The following is a 19908-nucleotide window of genomic DNA, read 5'->3' as shown; positions in this document are numbered from 1 at the left end:
GATTAAGATTGGCGGCTATTCTCTCGATAGTGTAATGAAAACCAATGCTTTTTGAAAAGTTCATATGAAATTCTATTAAGGTATTATACGAAATGCTAACAAATTCATGAACGGGCAATCTCGAACTCTGCCATGTACCAATTTTGGATGGCCTTGGTATCACCAGTGATAGCAACGGTATCGTACTTTTCGCGCGCCTCCTTCGCAGCAGAACCATTGTTCACCATACGACCGGCCCACTTGCCATGTTTGCGTGCAGCAGCAATAATCTTACTAACGGCATTCACAAACTCGGGCTCATCACCACGAGCAGGTGTGTATCCAAGCAGAGACTGTGCAAGATCATTGGGTCCAATGAAAACCATATCGACACCCTCCACAGCACAGATTGCATCAACGTTCTCGACACCAGCTCGGGTCTCGATCTGGATCATGGTGATGATGGTCTCGTTGGCGGACTTCATGTACTCGGGGGTTGTGAGGCCGTGGCCGATAGCGGGGAATGCAGAGCCTTGGCCACGCACTCCCTGGGGAGGGAACTTGGAAGAAGCAACGATTTGCTGGGCTTCTTCGGCGTTGTTGATCTGGGGCACCATGATACCGTGGGCACCGGTATCGAGGGCGCGCTTGAGGATATCATGTGCAGGGCCGCGGATGCGGATCACTGGAGAGACACCGAGGGCAGAGATGGCAGCAACGGAGTTGTGCATGGCATCATCGCCAATGTGGCCATGCTCGCAGTCGATGATGATACCGTCGACGCCAGTGAGAGCGACGATTTGGGCTTGGCGAATAGAGGGAATGGCCATGAAGGTCATGAGGGGGTATTCGCCAGCCTTAATTTTGTTAAGGAGCCTCAATCGAGAGTTCTCGATCTTGGTAGTGAGGGCAGTGGTGTAGGGTGCGGTGACGGTCATAGTGGCGGTGGTGTATGAAGGAGGTAGAGAGTAGAGACGGGCAATTGAATCTTATTCTGATAATTTGAGAGATGAATACCAAGAAGAAGTCGATAAGATACTTCTTTAAGTATCGATAGCTTTATCACCCCTCCATTACCCCTCCTCGCCCCTCCTCCAGTGAAGATAGGTAAATTACAAAATGTTGAGCTTGAAGAAGAGCTCCTGCATGGAGTTAGGGCCGGCGGCGTGACTAGTGGCAACTGGACGGAGTGGCTTATCGGGAGAGTTACGAACCATAATAGCGGCCGCTTGGAAATATATCCATTATCGCCTCATATTAATGCCCACAATCGTACTTCTGTCTTTATGGCCGCAAATACCTGGCGTAGCCCTCGGAGGAGAGCTTCGCCTCCCCGCCCTGCACCTCCAGAAACTTCCTATCGCCCTGCGAAGAGCTCCTCCCATGCCTAGCGCATGTACCCCAGATCTCAACCAGAGTATACATCCGGGGTAATTGATTCCAATTGGATGGATAACCATTGGGCGCTTCTGAACCCGCTATCTGTCTACTTATCAACTTATCAATTCGACGAATGACTCCCACCTGACCAATCAATGCCTCGCGATTCTTTGGAAGGAAGTCCTAGTCATTAGTTGACTCGGGTATCCATGATGATACCCGGCTATTCGGACGAGATAACGGTCTGAGCTGAACTATATAGGGAGGGGGAGCTCAGTGTTCAAAAGATCACACAGACTGCAACACTCTTCGTGCAACATCCTTGCAGTCTATTCTTGCTGCTGCACTCTTGGCAAAGCAGGCCTGCTTTCACAATGTCCTTCCCCATGGACGCAAAGAAGAACCCGGACGCGGCGTTGACAGAAGACAATGTCTCGTCTGCTGAAGGGCAAGTCGACACGGCATACAACCGGATGCCTGATTCCCTTCGTGATCTTAGCGATGATGAATTCAAGGCTCTCAACAAGAAGGTCGTCCGCAAGGTCGACCTCTTTGTTCTACCTACCATCGGCATCCTGTACATCTTGAACTACATTGATCGCCAGAACTTGGCTGCGGCCAAGCTTCAGGGCATCATGGAAGACCTGAACATGTCGACTGAGCAGTTTGCCACGGCTGTCTCTATCCTCTTTGTCGGTTATCTTCCATTCCAGATCCCTAGCAACCTCCTCATCACCAAGTTCTCACGGCCGGGCATGTACATCTGCTGCGCCGTGGCAATTTGGGGTTGTATCTCGGCATGCACAGCGGTCGTCAAGACCTATGGTGAACTTCTCGCTGTGCGAGCCATTCTAGGAGCAGCCGAGGCCGTCTTCTTCCCCGGTGCTATCTATTACCTTTCAGCCTGGTACACCAAGACAGAGCTGGGCAAGCGTATAGCCGGTCTGTACATCGCCCAGCAAGTTGGAAATGCCTTTGGCGGTCTTTTCGCTGCAGCCATCCTCCAACTCGATGGACATCACGGTATCCGCGGTTGGCAATGGCTCTTCATCATTGAGGGCTCTGCCACCGTTGGTATCGGTATCATCTGTGCTTGCATCATGCCAGAATTCCCACACAACAGTCGCATCCTCTCACAGATCGAGCGTGACTGCGCAGTCTGGCGTATCGAGTCTGAATCCGGTGCAGCAGAAGGCACAGAAAATGAAAGTGTCATCAAGGGCTTCTTGAAGGCTCTCGCTGACCCCAAGCTCATCCTGCTTATTTTCTGCAATATGATGTCTCAAACTCAAGGCTCCATCGCCAACTACTTCCCTACCCTCGTCGGCTCGCTCAACTTCTCCAGCACCATCAGCTTGCTCCTCACTGCCCCTCCATACATCCTCGCCGGTATCGTCTATTACTTCCTCATGTTCTACTCCGATCGCAAGAACACCGTCTACCCAATCATCCTCATGTGTATCGCCATCTCGATCGTCATGTACATCATTCCAATGGCAACTACCAACATTGGTGCCCGATACTTCTCCATGATGATCCTCCCCTTTGCCTCCGTCGGTCCCCAACTCCTCCTATACAAGACTATCAACCTGCACCTGGCACGTCCTGTCTCCAAGCGTGCAGCAGCCTCTGCTCTGGTCAATGCCATCGGTGGCACATCCAACATCTGGGCTTCATACCTCTACTTCGGAGAGCCACATTTCTATGCTGCGTTCGGCACGTTGATGGGCGCTGCTGTACTGTTTGGAATCACAATTAACGCGTATCGCTGGCTTGTGCTGCGGGAGAACAAGCGTCTGGACTCAGGTGACCCAGCTCAGATTGATTTGGTCAAGAAGGGTGGCGTCACTGAGGAAATGGTCCAGCTCAACTGGCGTTACGAGATGTTCTGATGATTTGTTATTTATTGGAAGTGCTTCCAGGCTTGTCTGTTTATGTATCTCTGGGAACCTGGTTTGCTACACATATTTAATGTTAGTTTTTTATTTATCGAGGCTATATCAAATTTGAACAGTCTTCTTGGATAAAACGTATTGTAATTAATATACATAACATGAACTTCTAAATAGGCATAAATGTGACACCAAGTTTTCATCCCTTAGACAGAGGATTGACAAAACAATACAGAGGGCTCATTACATCATGACGGCCTACGCTCATTTGCACAACTCGTCCAAACAAGACAAAATGAGTTTCCCAAGCTGCTTTTTCTGTCTTCGTTGGAAGACTTTCCTCGCCCATAGCATGGCACCTTCAACATCACCATCTTGGATGCCTATGGTCTCCATCGCACCGGGGGCACCGCCATTTACAAGCTGCCAGGCAATGAGAAAGGCTTTGTATGCATACAAAGCAACCCATGGTGCCTCGGACTCTGGGGCTACCGTCTCATCGAGATACTGTAAGAACCAGTTGACGTGTGGTAGTATAGCCTTAGCAGTGGTCGCATCACACAGATACTGTGAGGGACCAAGATAGGTCGACTGCTTCAGGACAGCATCGATGCTGCCTTCGACGATACCTCCGGTATGAGACGGCGACCACATTTGCAGTTCGAGCATGGCAGTCTGCCATGTCGCTGCGCAGGATATTGCGTGATTTGCTTGATTGCCGGGTGTGTTGGGGCAGATGTAAGGGCCTAGCTCGACAAGAGATGATCGCAGTGCGCCAAATCTCTCCATGCTTAGGATGCCAGTCATGGTAGACCAGCCTGAGACTTCACGGGCGCTAGAAATCAGGAATTGCGCGATGTTTATCGCACCATATGGATCAAACGGTGAGATTGCGGTGATATCGGCATCGGAAGAGAGAAAGCATCGAACGGCATATGTGTACTTGACAGAAGTGCCGGAGTTCCTTGCGACAAGTTGTCTGTGAGCCCATTCAGCAGATGAGGTTGCCTCCCACTGATCTTGTGGACAGGGTAGATTGTGCTTGATTTCGAGGTGCGAGATTGAGCGAGGAATCGACAGGAATTGATACCACAGAGCGTCAATCTGGTGAACTGCGAACAAGGTTCGCTTATGTGATTCGGCTTTGACAAATTCTCGCCACAATGACTCCAAGTCTGCGGTCGCGCCTGTCTCGATTGGTAGCGGCTGTGTCATTCGTCCGGCACGTGCGAGGGAAATCATGTGGGAATGCATCTTCAAGCCCGAGGATGAATTGTCACCACAGAGATACATCATTGCGCATATCTGAAGAAGCAGATATGACTGAACAAAAGTCGTGATCATGGTTGAAGCATCCGGTCTTCCTTCGTCCGAGGCAAGTTGAGCACGGGCTTGATGGAAACATCTTATGGAAAAGCTCTCGCCTGATCCTTCTTGTTCGCCGCATTCCGGATCTTCGCCATGCTGGTAGGCCAGACAAAGAAGACTGAGAACCAAGTGTGGAGGACATTGTGTAGGATCGAATGTTGAGGAATGTAGGAAAGGCAAAAAGTGTGAGACGCGGGAAAAAAATAAATCGCAGCCTCGCGATATCTGAAGAGGGGTTGGCGACCAATCGTCTTGAAGTTGTGGTATATCGTTTGGTGAAAGTCGATCGAGTATGGGGTGACTGAAATTGAAATCACCCAGGTTGGTGTCCAGTGGGTCGTTGGGGGTGGTGACTGAGTGAAGTTGAGGTTGGGGGTGATCGATGGGTTTTAGGAATGAAGTTCCCATAAGCAAATTGCGTTCCAGATCTGCAGCATCCTGTACAATTTGATCAATGAATCTAGCATCATTCAAGCTGGATTGATGCATTGGATCTGTTGGGAGCTGAGTCTTCGTTATCTCCGAGCTCGGACGCCCAGTTGTCGCAAGATTCGTGGTCTCGCCGAGTTGGCCACGATCAAACTGCTGTTGTTGGTACCGCATCGACGAGTTCCATCCCACAGTCTCATTTCCCAGGCCTTGTTCCGGACTTGAATGGGCTGAGTCTGAAGACGGGTTTGCTTCCTGGCTACCAGTAGGCGATATAGCTGTCGGCGATACCGACGAGTGATCGCGGTGTTTTGAGGGTGCTGAACGCTGAGATCTCTTTGTGACTCGGTGCTGCTCTTGCTCTGGATGCTTCCTTTTCATATGTCTGTTGCGCAAGTCCGGACGGGAAAAAGTAGCGTGGCAAAATTCACAAGGGAGCGACGCCTCAGCCTGAGAGCGAGAGTGTAGGGCTGAATGTCGCTTGAGGTTCTCATGGCGAGTAAATCGACTCTGGCAAATGAGACATTGGAATGGCTGGTACGAAGGCATCGCTTTCTGCGAAATCGACATAGCTGAGGGGAAATTTGAACGCTGGAATCGATCAGTCATGGGAACGGACAAAATCCGGGGACATACCCCACGCAAAACGCCGGTCTTCTCCGCACGGAACCTGTCAATGCCCACGGGCCAACTTACTGAGCAAAAGTATGTGCTGAAGGAAGTTCCAAGATAGACTCGAGAAGATCGTATCGGATATTTCTCTACCGCCCTGGAGCTTATCTGCTTTCCACCGGAGCATTAATCAACACGCAGTCGATCGGGAATTAAGAAGCCAGTGGGGCTCGTATGGCCAATGAGAATACAGCGAGTTATCAGCAAGAGGTACAAATCACGTGGGACTAAGCGCGGCCGTCACGTGGTCGTCACGTGAAATTGTGTTCTCCACGCGTTCGAGCGCTAAACTACAATGGGCAAATGTGGCGTAATGGTCGTGGAAGTCCCGAGTATCTCATCTATCATCTCTGATCTACATGTTTTGTTTGCCTTGAGATAAGTAGCCAGCAAGTCAGTGCCAAGCTTTTTTTTAACTCCACTTTGCAGAACAAAAGCTAGGAAAGTGATATACAGGTTTTGGTCTGTTTTTTGGTGCGTGGTAAAAGTAGAAAGATGATCTCTATACAATGCCAGGATGCTAATCAATACAAGAAAAATCAGGGAACCCTTAACATCTTGATTTACTCACCCCGAGTCTAATCATCGGGTAGCGAGGCACATGATCACACGCAAAGCGAATCAGTTCAGACAGAGAGATTGCAACAATCGGCAGTCCGTCTACGGAGTGGAGTCATCAGCGACGATAACAAGTGGTAAAATATCACTGAATATACGGTGAATAGAGTGGCCTCTAGGTATCGGATAATCAGGGCACAATAATTGCTACTGTATGACTTTTGTCGTTCCATTTCCAGGTCTTGTAAAAGGCGTCAATATTTGGCCCGAGGGAAGCGGTCCACACCAGCCATAATGATCGCATCGACATTGCCCATAGACAGGACAGCTAGTGATTTGTAAGTATATGCCTCTTCCGGGGTAGGGGTCCCCAAAACTTACTAGACGTCTTCCATGCTTGTATATACATTTTTGCTATTTAATGAGATTCGGTCTTAAGGATGGCGTTGTATGCAAGATTTCAAATGACTTCAATTGTTTTGAAACTATACTCAAGTCCCTATCTTTGATCATGCCCCGGATGGTTCCAAGGTTGTAGCGGATTGAAAGATTGGAGATAACCGTGCATACCGCGGATCTCGAGGTTAAAGTTCATCCCCTGGCGCTAATCCAATGCATTTAGCGCAAGAGCATAATCCTTCCACACTCTGAGATACTTCCACTTAGAAACAGACTGCCCAAGTGGTAGGTTTATTGTATTACTGAAATGTGACCCATACAGCTCTATAATGTTACGGAGTAATGCGTACGGGGTACGGTCCCTGGGATGTGACGTCATCGGATACACGCTACCCGTGGACCTTTTCCACTTTCTCCACGCCTGTTGCCACAGCCGGGACGGTACGGTACACCACTGTACACCACTGGCTTCCCTTAATGTGACACATAGTGTTTTCATGATCATCCTCGTCGCGTAACTGGAACCCGCTCAATCTCCTCCACTCCCCAACCCCCTTGTACAATGGCACCGAAACGCAAATCTGACGTTGGACCTGGCGCTGCAGAGAATGAGGCCGGCCGTGCCTCTAAGATCAGTCGTACACCTGCATTGAATACAGAAAATACCAGTACCGGCCATAGATTTGGCGAGACGGCCGACTTCATCGCCCTGCCTCCACTTTCACAGTCTTTTGATTTCGATGAAGATGATGAGGGTGCTGCCGATGTGGTCCAAGGCTCCCAAGATGAGTCCGCACTGACGACTTCGGTTCTCTATGGTGTGTAACCTTAAATGGCCTCTTGGCAATGCGGTCTTTGATCTGACAATATTAGGTATTGTATCTACGCAGATTGTGGGAGTTCGCTTCTATCGAGGCCGCGCCAATCCCAATGAGCGCGTCCAAGTTATTCGTGATGCCAATAATCAATATGATCGGAACGCGATCAAGGTTGAAAACGTCATGGGTGCCCAAATTGGCCACATCCCACGGCAAATGGCAGCCAAGCTGGCCTCCTACATGGTACATTCTCTGAATTAATCACCATGGCCCATTTCTGACTCCCCTAGGATGCTCGTGACCTCATTATTGAAGGAACTTTGACCGGTGAAATCGGAAGCTTCTCTTGCCCGGTTGATCTGAAACTCTTCGGAAGCTGTGACCCGGTACAACGGTCTAACCTCAAGACGCGTATGCAAAGTGACAGACTTCCCGTTCGGCAACTGAATGAGCTGGAGCGTGAAGAGCGCACAGCGCAGAAGCAACGCGAGAAAGAGCAGAAAGATGCCGCAAAGAAAGCTCGCGCCATGGCTCTGGGCAAAGCCGCAGGCTGGGAAGCCAATGAAGACTCCGCGTTCTCGAATCTTTCGACTCCCACCGGCCTTGGTCAGGAGAACGCGAACATGGAAGATCTTTTGAACCAAAGTACCACCTTCAATCCTCGAGACATCGGCCAAGCCATCGAGAAGTTTGGTCAGAAGGAAGCTGATTTGATTAAAATGCCGATGGCCGACACCCCCGCTGGTCTCTCGACGCAATTACTTCCCTATCAGCGCCAAGGTCTCGCTTGGATGATCAAGCAAGAATCGCCCAGTTTCCCCGAAATGGGTTGCGAGGATATCGTTCAGCTGTGGAGGCGGCACAACAATGTTTTCTTCAATGTTGCAACCAATTTTGCCACTGCTGACGAGCCAAAACTTGCCAGTGGTGGTATTCTGGCAGATGACATGGGCCTGGGGAAGACGATTCAAATCATCTCTCTCATTCTCGCGAACTCCAAGTCCCTTTCTGGAGAATCTTCCAAGACTACTCTGATCATTGCCCCTGTGGGTGTCATGAGTAACTGGAGAAACCAGATCCACGATCATGCCCGCCCAGAAACCGCGCCGAGTGTGTTGATTTACCACGGCTCGGGCAAGAAAGAAGCTGCCAATCTGGCAAACTATGATGTCGTTGTCACCAGCTATGGCGCTCTGGCTATGGAGTTCAAGCCCGACGCGAAGAAGCCACCAGCCAAAGGCATCTTCTCTCTTCACTGGCGCCGTGTTGTGCTTGACGAAGGCCATACAATCCGTAACCCCAATTCCAAGGGCGCTCTCGCGGCGTGTGGTTTGAGGAGCGACTCTCGTTGGTCACTGACAGGAACACCCATCATCAACACTCTCAAGGATCTCTACTCCCAGATTCGCTTCCTTAAATTCACAGGTGGCTTGGAAGACCTCAAAATGTTCAACAGTGTTCTGATCCGTCCATTGAACACGGGTCAGCCAGAAGCTCGTCTGCTTCTCGAAGCTCTCATGGGTACCATCTGCCTTCGTCGCCGAAAGGACATGCAGTTCATCAACCTGGAGTTACCGGAAATGACATCTCGTGTCATCCGCATCAAGTTCAATGCCCACGAGCAAGAGAAATACAGTGCATTCCAGTATGTATCGAGAGCATTTTGACAGACAATGAGATGTCACTAACAACATGAACAGAAAGGAGGCACAGGGCGCTCTTCTCGACTTTAAGGAGAAGGACGGCAAGACCAAATTCTCACATTTGCTCGAAGTCATTCTTCGTCTCCGCCAGGTCTGCAACCATTGGGCACTTTGCAAGAACCGCATCGATAAACTGATGGGCATGTTGGACCAGCAAAAGGTGGTCCCACTAACCCCCGAGAACGTCCAGGCTCTGCAGGAATTGTTGCAAATTCAAATCGAAAGCCAAGAGCTATGCGCCATCTGCCTCGACAATCTCGACCAGCCCGTGATCACAGCTTGCGCGCACTCATACTGCCGAGGCTGTGTGGAACAAGTCATCGAACGCCAGCACAAGTGTCCCCTCTGCAGAGCAGACATCGCAGACACCAACACCCTTGTCTCCCCAGCCGCCGATCTTGGCGAAGATACCAACGCAGTCGAGGCAGACCCAGACAGCCCCAGCAGCAAAATCGAAACCCTGGTCAAGATCCTGACTGCCCAAGGTCAAGCCCCAGGCACAAAGACCGTCGTCTTCAGTCAATGGACGTCATTCTTAAACCTGATCGAGCCCCAGCTCGAGAGACGCGGAATCAAGTACGCCCGCGTGGACGGTAAGATGAACTCCGTGAAGCGCGACAACTCCATCAATGCATTCTCCAATGACCCCGAATGTACCGTTCTCCTCGCCAGTCTGAGTGTGTGCAGTGTCGGTCTCAACCTCGTGGCAGCGAATCAAGTCATCTTGGCTGACAGCTGGTGGGCGCCGGCTATCGAGGATCAGGCTGTGGATCGGGTTTATCGACTTGGACAGAAGCGGGAGACCACAGTCTGGAGACTTGTTATGGAGGATAGTATTGAGGAGCGGGTGTTGACGATTCAGGAGCGAAAGAGAGCTCTCATGCTTGCTGCGTTCCGGGAGACATCTAAGAAGAAGGCTGAAGATAGAGCTACGCGTGTTGCGGACCTCGAAGCACTATTGCGGTAATCAGCCAGGCTGGGCAGAGTTTTCAATTTATTAGTAGGATGAAAAATCTGAAAATGTAGCATTACTGATTGAAAACAAGTACGAATAGTAGCTCAATGGTCATTTAGAGCCTTTTTTGACTGGTCAAGACAGCCATTTTCCCCTAGATTTACCCACATCCCTTATAGACTGCTTTCAGTCGAATTTCTCCATAGCGAAGAGACATGGCCTAACGGCAGAGTGGATCTTCGAGGGACGAGACCTTCGGGCCCCACTTGACGCCGGCCGGCTGGCCCAATGGCAAGGCGCTTGACTACGAATCAAGAGATTGCAGGTTCGATCCCTGCGTCGGTCACATCTTTTTTGCTCTTTTTGCACATTTACTTTGTTAAAAATCACTAAAAGAACAAATGGTTGGGGATGGTAAAGGTGGATGAAGAAGTTTTTTGCAGTCTTGGCAGCCGTGTGGACGGAATAAGGTTGGCGTTGTCTACCCACGTGATGCGCATTGACAGCGGTGTTGCAAAATGATATCACACGCGCAATATTTATTCGGGATGTACGGAGTAGATGCAGGTGGGGCCACATCCGGGCAGTAGTCTCATCTATGTATATCGTCCAGGTTGTGGCTATCATTTTACACTGACTGTAGGATTTTCAGAATCTGATGTAAGGTTCACCTCAGCTCTTGATTACTATTGAGTGAGTCACAATGTCCAGAGAACGTGGAGCGAACTATATCGTCTTAGCTCGAGAATTTCCCCGAATCTTCCGAATTCTCTTTCTCAGAACCATGATTGCGCCAAATTCACTCAAAATTCCGTTCAAGGCTTCTAGGAAGTTATTGAGGTGGCGTCTTCCACATACCGCAATCTCTTGGGCAGACTTTAGTTCCTTTGAAGAGAAGCCTTGCGGTCGAATTTGAACATAGCCAGCCCATGAAATGAACAGCGAGGTTATAGTCACAAGCAGAAAGATTACCTTCTTCCTTTTGACGCCCGAGAGACGTTTCATCTCGTAATCACCGGCGGCCATCTGGGTGAGTGTCCTCTTGATGAGCCCCTGCAAGGGTGGGCTCTTTCTGTTGTGCTTCTGCTTTGGCGGGTGCTTTTGCTTTTGTGGGTGCTTTTGCTTTGGTGGGTGCTTATTTTTGGAGATTGATGAAGATCCCCGGCGCGGAGGACACCATCTGTTCTTCGCCAAAACACGCGCAAGATTCCGAAGTCGCGCGGCACTGAGACCCGACAAAGCCTTGGCGAGGACCAAGTCTCGGTCACCGGAACCTTGAATTTCCCTCCAGTCCATTCGCGCTGCACGTTGTAAAATGCCGGTGTGCTCGGTGCCTTGATGTTTCCTTCGCAGGTTCTTTCGTGACCGGATCCTCGGGGAGTGACCGAGCTTCAATTCACTTCGCGCGAGGTCTTTGATCGTCTCGTCAAGATTATGGCACTGTTTGAGAGCCTTTGCCACTGAGGTATGTTGACCAATTTGAATTGTGTCGGCAAGCTTCCTCAGACGGCCGATATAGTATTCGCGCTTCACCGATTCTTGCTTGCGTCTGCTGCTTCCTTTTCGCCAGACCTTGAAATCGAGAGGTACGTCCCGAGACAGCTGCTCTTCTTGGTATCGCCTCTTCACGTGCGTGACGTATTTCTTAATCACAGTGCCGACATCCTTCGAGGACAGAAACTTTGTAGTCGGAGGGGGCAGAGTAGCGGCGATCGTTGTGTTAGTGGTTGCATGAAGATTCCTTTCGTTCTCCGATCGAGAGCCGCAGGTATATTCGGATCGGTCATCGCTTTCATCTGAAATGGTAGATGCTTCTGAGCAGGAGGCGGCGTCGGAGTCGGCGTCGTTTTCGTTTGGAGGGTTGCGCTCAAGGATGCCCCGTAAGAAATCGTTGAAAGAACGACCCTTCTTGGAGGGACCATGTGTACTTGAAGTTTCTATCTCCATTAGTCTTGGCCTCTGGGCGGCCTTGACTGGGGTGGGTTTCAAAGCAGGCATGACCAGAGCAAAAGTCTTGCCAATCTTCTGGTGCGGGGAAGATAGTTGGTATCAATAGAATAACCGCTTGGCCTAGAGGGTGACTCAGAGCACTTCCAAATATCCAGTGCAAGTTGTCCGGGCAGAAATTGGGGTTGAAGGAGGATTCAAGTCTGTGGCACCGGATGCTTGAGAAAGGAAGATGCTGCGGCACGGTCCAGGCCACAACCAGAGAGCTTGTGAAGGAAGCTGGCGAGAAAATGAAGTCTGTTATGCCGACCGTAGAGCTAGCATGGTGGGACAGAACAAATGAAGACTCTGGCCGGTATGCCTGTTTCTGGGAGACAATGACGACGGTGTAGGCTATGTTGGGCTTAGAGTCATCCAGGGAGATGCAGAAGATAAGATGAAGTCTTGCACAACAGAACTTGGAGGATTGATAGTATAGAGGTAGGGTGAGCAGAGAGACTGACTCTCATTGTGTAATGATAGTATGTCAATGTGATTCGCCATTCTTGGAGCATGATAACTTCTTCTCCATTTGCTGGAGTTGGGGGGTGGGGGTCGGGTTCGGAAGTAAGAAGCCGAGTAAAGTTGACGTGCGCGGGATAGAAGCCGAAAATTTGCTGATGGAATAAAAAACTTTACAGGAATGAGGGAGAGAATCAAGAGGGAGAAATTATTGGGATATCCACACCTCATGTTCGTAACATCTTAGGGCTCATCCCAAAATGGATATCATTTTATGCCGGCTTTATGTTTTCGGCGGTGAAGGCGATAATGAGGCGGTATGGTGATCACGAATTTCGGCCTCAGGTGTCAACGCGTGCCCCGCCAATGACAAATCCGCGTCCGCGATTCCAGGGACCTTTGGACTTGGAAGTTTATGGAAGACTTGGGAGAATAGTCTCATTCAAAAACCGACACATTTCCAAGCCTCGGGATATTTTGAAGTGGGATACCAATTCCATCGTGGCTACATCATGGCGCAATCAATTTACTCAAACTATCCACCAGAGCTATCTGCCGCTCAACAAAAGTTCCTTGTCACAGCCGTAAAAGACTGGGCTATTCACAATGGCCTGGCTGTTCGCCCTGGGCCAACGGTTGTTCCAGAGGGAGGGAATCCGAATGGAGTGTTGGCGACAAATGCGCCAGTCACTCTGTTCCCTAGTCCATTTCCCAGGACATGCTTCACGGAAGCCACGGCTCTTCAAGAGGTTTACAACAAGCTCTATGCCTCAATTACATGTAATGAAGAATGGCTCGGGGAAATCGTCAAAGGGTAAGATTCCGTCTACAGCGATTGGCAGGTAAATGACTTACAAAAAATCATTAGACTCATCGAGGTTGATGACTTCGTCGCCAACCTGTGGAAGGTTCACTTAGCTGTGCAGAAAGAGGGATATGCCCAGAATCTGGCACTGGGTCTTTACCGGTCCGATTACATGGCTCACGTCTCACCCGCGGGTGACACGGCTCTGAAGCAAGTTGAGTTCAACACCATTTCGTCCTCATTTGGAGGTCTCTCGGCTCTTGTCCGACAAATGCACACTGAGCTCTTGACCTCACCTCCGGGCTCATCGATCAACTACCCATTCCACCCTTTACTTCAGTCTGAGGTTCCTCCAGAGAACACCGCAGTCGAGACCCTCTCTTCCGGTTTAGCTGTGGCCCACAAGGCTTACGGAGCCTCCAAGTCCACCCCTGCCCTCCCTCTTTGTGTGGCATTTGTGGTCCAAGACACGGAACGCAATGTCTTTGACCAACACGCTCTCTCAGAAAATCTGAAGAAGACCCACAACATCCCGGTATTCCGCATTGCTAGCGTGGATATCTTGGATCAAACATTCATTCCCAACGACAACTCATCCCGACCACTGCTCTACCGCCCCCTCACTCGCCTGACTCTATCTTCGAAGTAACGACCGTCTACCTCCGAGCTTACTACTCCCCAGACGAATACACGTCCAGTCGTGATTGGGAGGCACGCACGCACCTCGAGCGCTCTGCGGCCATCAAGTGCCCCACTGTGCTTAACCAGCTGTCCGGCTGCAAAAAGGTGCAGCAGGTTCTGGCCGAGCCGACTGGATTGGATCATCTCACTGGATTCTTGAAGGATATCGACGCAAGTCTCATTGAAAGGGTCCGGGCCACATTTGCGCCGCAATACGATCTCTCGCCGAACAGCAAGGGTCGCGAGCTCGCTCTCAACCCTGAGACGGCCCTGAACCATGTTCTCAAGCCGCAGCGCGAGGGAGGTGGCAACAATGTTTACAAGGCTGATATTCCAGGATTCCTACAATCGCTTCCAGAGTCGGACTGGAAGGGTTGGGTCTTGATGGAGCTTATCAACCCCGCTTCCAATGCCCAGAACGTTGCCCTGCGTAACGACGGTGAAGTCCTTCGTGGGGATGTCATCTCTGAGCTCGGTGTCTATGGTACCATTCTGTGGGAAGACACTGGCAAGATCCTGCATAACAACCACGGCGGTTACCTCCTGAGAACCAAGGGCAAGGAGGTGAACGAGGGCGGCGTCGCCGCCGGATTCTCTAGTCTGGACAGTGTTCTTTTGTTCTAAGCCGGCTGGAATTCATATTAGGCAATAAATAAGCCCATTGCACGAGAATCTAGTTTGCGATTGAGATCTTGCCAGATCTGCACAGATGTACATCCATACTTTGTCTTCGCCCGTCCGTAAATGACCCATGGCCGATCACAACCTCGACCGACTGTGTATCTGATCTCGTTCAAGATCTGCAGGGCCATCATAGATCTGTCGTTCGAGGAGCCTGGTGTTGATCTGCCCAAAAGAAATACTTGTCAATTTTCTGCATCCGAATCTGTGCGTGATGTGTTTGGTATAGAAAAAGATGACATCACTTGACTTACATGCTGTGGTCCCAAATCCCTCACATGCTCAACCCCAAGTAAGCGCATGCACGTTTTTGTCTCTTCGGAGAGGACTATCAATGCTCGTCAGTAAACACTCCTCAAAGGTCCATGGGCATCTCGTCTCATACTTTCTAGTGTCCTCTTCACGCCAGCGACGCCTCCAGCTCCCAGGCCCCAAAGCGCGGCCCTTCCAATCCCGACCCCTCTAGCACCCAGACACAACGCCTTGACCACATCAGTCCCTCTCTTTATGCCACCGTCGACCCACACATCAAGACAGTCGAAGACCTCGGGGCAGTATTTCCTAATCTCAAGCAGAGTATGAACTGCAGGTGGCGCGGTATCCAAAGAACGACCTCCATGGTTGGAGAGAATGATACCCTTGACCTGGTCTCTATACTTGGTTGCAATATAAGCATCTTCGTGAGTTTGAACCCCCTTCAAAACGATCGGCAGCGTTGTATGCTTAGCCAACCACGCCAGAGTCTCGGACCACGTAAGAGTAGGATCCATTCCAACAAACACTTCGTCGTCTGTCAGATTCAACAGCTTCCCAGAATCATTCTCCGAATGTTCATAGCCACCATCTTCCGAGCTAGATGCAGTCATGGAATTGTTGACGTTACCATGGCGCTGATCGTCCTCTCTTTTCCCACTCACAGGAGAATCAAGAGTGAGAGCAATGAACTTGATTGCCTTGAGCTTGTGGATCCGAGCCAGCATCCGCTCACTCTTTGTACGATCTGCTTGTACATATAGCTGCCAGCCGAATACTTGGCCTTCGGTCGCACCTGCAACAATCTGCTCCGGTGTCATCGACGCGACGTTGGAGATGATTTGCATGGCTCCAAAGCTGCGACATGCTTCGGCGATGCCGGCTTCTCCGGCTGGATGGCCCAGGCGGGCCATGGCTGCGGGGGACACATAGATTGGAATGGAAACGGGATTTCCCAGCAGATTTGTGCTCAGGTCGCATCTGGTGCAGTCGACGAAGACCTTTGGTCGTAATTGGATTGAGCGAAATGCCTCTGTGTTAATTCGCTTGCTGATTTTGTCGTCGGATGCGGAGTAGTAATATGCCCATGCCTTCTTGCTCACTGTCTTGGTAGCCAGCTCTTCGATCTCGTCTAAATTGAGCCAATTTTCGACTGGAGGGTTGCCTTTGTCCATTTTGATATTGTTGACCCTGATTCTGGGCAATCTATTGACTGGGCGTGGAAAGCTTGTGGGGTAGGAAAATGAAGAGGACTTTGGAGGTCGTCGTGTTCGGAATCACTTGCCCCTTTGGGATTAATCTGACCCCGCGTTCGCCCACATGGCAAAGGACGACGTCTGACTCGTGTTTTTGAACAGATACCCAGAGGGAGATGAGTAGCCACTCCCATTGTTTTCTCCATATCAGAGGAGTTATGATCGCTGGATATACATACAGGAGAGCAAACTTATGTCGACCGTAAGATGCGAACCTCGATAGTATGAAAAGTCCCCTTGGATTTGATGGTTTCTCTCGTGTTTACGGAGTACCTATACTTGAGCTGACGTGATATTCGATCCTTCATTTTATATATCTTAATTCTTGGAGAACAACGTCTCCCAGCTGTTTGGGAGGTTCTGAATCCCTATTTCAATGACATGCCCAGGTGATGTGCATTTCGTCAAACAGCTGAGAAAGTGCCAACTCTTTTCCGCACTTCAAAGTCAGATGCAATGAGACCAAGAAGGAATTGTGATTGTGATCAATGTAACCCCTGGCGTGGCAATTCTGCATGATCAGACCAATTGGTCTGGATTGAAAGAGAACGACTGCTTGGAATAGCCAATAGGAGGCTTGAAACAAACGACGGCCCACCAAGCTGCCAACCCTAAATCCCGATCCATGGTTACTCTAACGTTCTTTCAAAACTTCAGATCTGGGATTTTCGAGGTCTATATATACTTCTAAGACATATCCCTTGAACTATCGTTCCCGATCTGACCTTAGGAATGCACCAACCTTGAAATTCGGACCTGATCGTCCCAATAGTCGGCGTGGCTGTGTGGCGGTTCTTAAAAATTTTCCGTCCACTAAACCCAAGAGGGACTAGTCCAGCACAAAGCAGCAAGGCCCCTGAACTAAAATTAAACATGCGGACGTGTCCGTCAGATCCACTCTGACGTGCGGTCTAGAGCGTGCTGAAACACCCCTTGTCAAGCCCCCGGGATCTGTTTCACTCCTTCTATTTCATTCCCTTTTTTTTCTTACTACTTTTTTTCTCTTCTCTCTGCAGTCTATATACTCCGTACATTCGCTACTTTTCCTTTCTTGGTTTCTGCTTTTCGATCTAAGGATCTTTGGATCTACGATTGAAAACAAAACTGACCCACTTCGGGCCTCGTTGACCCTCTTTTTCTCTCGTTTCTTTTTCTCCTTCACTTTTGTTCACAATGACCGACGGGCACAGTGCCCCTCCTGCCGATGCACCGGCACCTGCAGCAGCAGCGGCCGACGCTGCTGCTCCTGTTCCCGCTGACGTGCGCTCGCACGCTGTTCACCACGACGCGGCTCAAAACCACCAAAAGGAGCAGGACTCCATTGGCCGTATGACCCCGCGACCGACTTTTTTGGAACATCTCGCCACCTCGAGAGACTCGCAATTCCATCTTGACCGACGGGATTCGAGTGAATTGGACCGATATTTCGTAAGTTCTCGACGTTATGCAGCTGGTTTCGTTGAACACCGCATGCATGCAAATTGAATAAGATTGCTGACAATACTTTCATCCAGCATGGTCCCCGTAATATGGAAAAGCACTCCAAATGGCCCATCATGATGCGGATGCATGGCAGTGTTATGCCGAAGATGATTCTTCCACTTCTGACTGTGGCTGTTTGGTCGACTGCTATCACTATCATTTCGAAGAAGGTTCACAACCGTAAGTCTCCTAATTGGCAGTGTACCAGATTGATAGGGGCTAACTTGATATTTGTGTAGTTGGAATTAACAACATCCTTCTCACCGTGCTGGGTTTCGTGGTGGGTTTGGCTCTGTCGTTCCGCAGCTCGACTGCATATGAGAGGTAAGATGTCACTTCATCCCTTCTTGCTCCACTCAGCATACTAACCCACTTGAAAAGATGGGCCGATGGACGTAAATACTGGGCTCAGCTCATCCAGACCTCCCGCAATCTTTCACGTGTTATCTGGATCAACACTGGCGAAAGAGAAGGAGAGGAAGGCAAAGATGATATCTTGAGGAAACTGTATGTAACCACTCGATTCGACTCATCTCACCTTGAACTCCTCTAACACACCCTGGCCAGATCCGCAATGAACCTCATTCTAGCTTTCGCCGTCGCTCTCAAGCACAAGCTCCGCTTCGAGCCTGATATCGCCTACGAAGATCTTGCCGGTCTGGCTGGACACCTCGACACCTTTGCGCGTGATGCTCATGACCGCATGGTCGTCAACCCACCATCAAAGACCATTTGGAAGTCGGCAGGCGAGTACCTCGGTGTTTCCTTCGCGGAGTCCAATCCTCGCAAATATGTCAAGCGATCCAAGAAGCCCCTGGGTCATCTGCCCCTGGAGATCCTCAGCCACATCTCCGCATACATTGACTCTTGTGTTGCAAACGGTACCATGGTGTCGACTCTCCACCAAGGACAAGCCAGTAAGTTTCCTTAAGATTTCATTTCGGACTTGGAATCTAACCCAGCTAGTCACCATGGTCAGTACACTGAACGAAGTTTTGACGGGTATGGAACGTGTGCTGGACACTCCTTTGCCCACTGCCTACAGCATCGCCATTGCACAGATCTCATGGATCTACATCCTGGTCCTTCCTTTCCAGCTCTACAACGCTCTTGTCTGGATTACTATTCCCGCCTCCATTGGTAAGCATCATGATCATTGAAGCTTGGATATCATATTCTAACAAGATCCCAGTGGCCGCGTACATCATTCTCGGCCTGGCCACAATTGGAAGCGAGATCGAAAACCCCTTCGGTCAAGACGTCAACGATCTCCCTCTTGACAGTTACTGTCGCCAGATCGCTTTGGAGATCGATATCATGACTGCCACTCCCCGCCCGAATGTCGATGACTTCATGGCACGCGCGGATAACCTTGTTCTGTTCCCGCTCAGTCAGTCAGGATACCCTGACTGGAAGGAGCGCAGTCTTGAGGATATTCGCGGGGCGCTCAGGACTAAAGTTGTCGTGGGCCCGTCGACTGCGGGCTCGGATAGCTCTACTCTTGTAGAGAATATCTCTACCAAAAATAGTGGACAGTCTGTATAAATTTGAAGTTCATTTGGCTGTTGATCTTGGAATCGACAGCGTGGGTTGTGTATATGAGAATGGATTGTGCATTTGAACCAGCGGCATTAGATTGTTTGAAAATTACTGAACAGCGAGTGTGTTAAGGCGTTTTTGAAAGAGTTGTAGTGACTCCAAAATTGAACAGATCAAATTTCCTTCCGAATTTTCGAATTGCATGTTCTTTGCTGATTCAAATAGCGCTTTGGCTTGAAGCTCTTGGCTATTGCTCGCTCGCTTGAGAGGTGTGGTGAGGTAGGTAACGTGCGTCTTTGGGCACTTATACAAGTGCCGGAGCTATTGATCCTCCTGGCCTCACTCGCTTGCATTCGGGAAGTCCAAAGACGCGCCGGGGTTATCATTACCACGAGCGACCATCTGCTGGCCAGACCCCAAAATTTGTGAAGACTGGCATGAGCCTCGCATGTAGCGCAATCACGACGTAGACACCCGCGCAGATCGAGCATAGATTGTTTCAGGTGCAGCTCATCCCATATAGCCTGCAGTAATCGTCGTGATGGCATTGCCAGAGACCGATACGATCGCTCAGCAGGTACATTGTCGCGTCAAGACGGTTGTCGTGTCTC

At 50.1% G+C, this 19908-nt stretch overlaps 8 protein-coding genes across 8 annotated transcripts; 4 read left to right on the top strand and 4 right to left on the bottom strand.

Moving 5' to 3' along the window:
* Positions 1-104: 104 nt before the first annotated feature.
* Positions 105-917, bottom strand: N7506_002936 (HpcH/HpaI aldolase family protein; the record flags this gene model as incomplete). The annotated part of the gene is made up of 1 exon (XM_056952231.1): positions 105-917. The coding sequence occupies one exon, from the start codon at positions 915-917 to the stop codon at positions 105-107; it is 813 nt and encodes a 270-aa protein (XP_056813923.1).
* An 816-nt stretch (positions 918-1733) lies between these two features.
* Positions 1734-3251, top strand: N7506_002935 (uncharacterized protein; the record flags this gene model as incomplete). The annotated part of the gene is made up of 1 exon (XM_056952230.1): positions 1734-3251. One exon carries the CDS (start codon positions 1734-1736, stop codon positions 3249-3251), a length of 1518 nt encoding a protein of 505 aa, XP_056813922.1.
* Positions 3252-3515: 264 nt separating this feature from the next.
* On the bottom strand, positions 3516-5618 carry N7506_002934 (uncharacterized protein; the record flags this gene model as incomplete). The annotated part of the gene is made up of 1 exon (XM_056952229.1): positions 3516-5618. One exon carries the CDS (start codon positions 5616-5618, stop codon positions 3516-3518), a length of 2103 nt encoding a protein of 700 aa, XP_056813921.1.
* Positions 5619-7239: 1621 nt separating this feature from the next.
* N7506_002933 (DEAD/DEAH box helicase) lies at positions 7240-10165 on the top strand (the record flags this gene model as incomplete). Its single annotated transcript, XM_056952228.1, has 4 exons — positions 7240-7495; positions 7551-7738; positions 7786-9140; positions 9196-10165. 4 exons carry the CDS (start codon positions 7240-7242, stop codon positions 10163-10165), a joined length of 2769 nt encoding a protein of 922 aa, XP_056813920.1.
* Positions 10166-10879: 714 nt separating this feature from the next.
* Positions 10880-12151, bottom strand: N7506_002932 (Helicase C-terminal; the record flags this gene model as incomplete). Its single annotated transcript, XM_056952227.1, has 1 exon — positions 10880-12151. One exon carries the CDS (start codon positions 12149-12151, stop codon positions 10880-10882), a length of 1272 nt encoding a protein of 423 aa, XP_056813919.1.
* Positions 12152-13113: 962 nt separating this feature from the next.
* N7506_002931 (glutathione synthase) lies at positions 13114-14711 on the top strand (the record flags this gene model as incomplete). The annotated part of the gene is given in 3 exon segments (XM_056952226.1): positions 13114-13415; positions 13470-13941; positions 13959-14711. The coding sequence occupies 3 exon segments, from the start codon at positions 13114-13116 to the stop codon at positions 14709-14711; spliced, it is 1527 nt and encodes a 508-aa protein (XP_056813918.1).
* Positions 14712-14898: 187 nt separating this feature from the next.
* On the bottom strand, positions 14899-16195 carry N7506_002930 (uncharacterized protein; the record flags this gene model as incomplete). The annotated part of the gene is made up of 3 exons (XM_056952225.1): positions 14899-14973; positions 15023-15096; positions 15154-16195. The coding sequence occupies 3 exons, from the start codon at positions 16193-16195 to the stop codon at positions 14899-14901; spliced, it is 1191 nt and encodes a 396-aa protein (XP_056813917.1).
* A 1254-nt stretch (positions 16196-17449) lies between these two features.
* Positions 17450-19303, top strand: N7506_002929 (bestrophin family protein; the record flags this gene model as incomplete). Its single annotated transcript, XM_056952224.1, has 7 exons — positions 17450-17704; positions 17791-17938; positions 17998-18082; positions 18140-18265; positions 18326-18675; positions 18725-18898; positions 18951-19303. 7 exons carry the CDS (start codon positions 17450-17452, stop codon positions 19301-19303), a joined length of 1491 nt encoding a protein of 496 aa, XP_056813916.1.
* Positions 19304-19908: the final 605 nt, after the last annotated feature.

Source organism: Penicillium brevicompactum, assembly GCF_028827555.1.
Source record: "Penicillium brevicompactum strain IBT 35665 chromosome Unknown utg000002l_segment0_segment0, whole genome shotgun sequence".
NCBI lineage: Eukaryota > Fungi > Ascomycota > Eurotiomycetes > Eurotiales > Aspergillaceae > Penicillium > Penicillium brevicompactum.
Note: the sequence above shows the minus strand (reverse complement) of the source record. Positions and strands in the feature narration are given on the sequence as shown.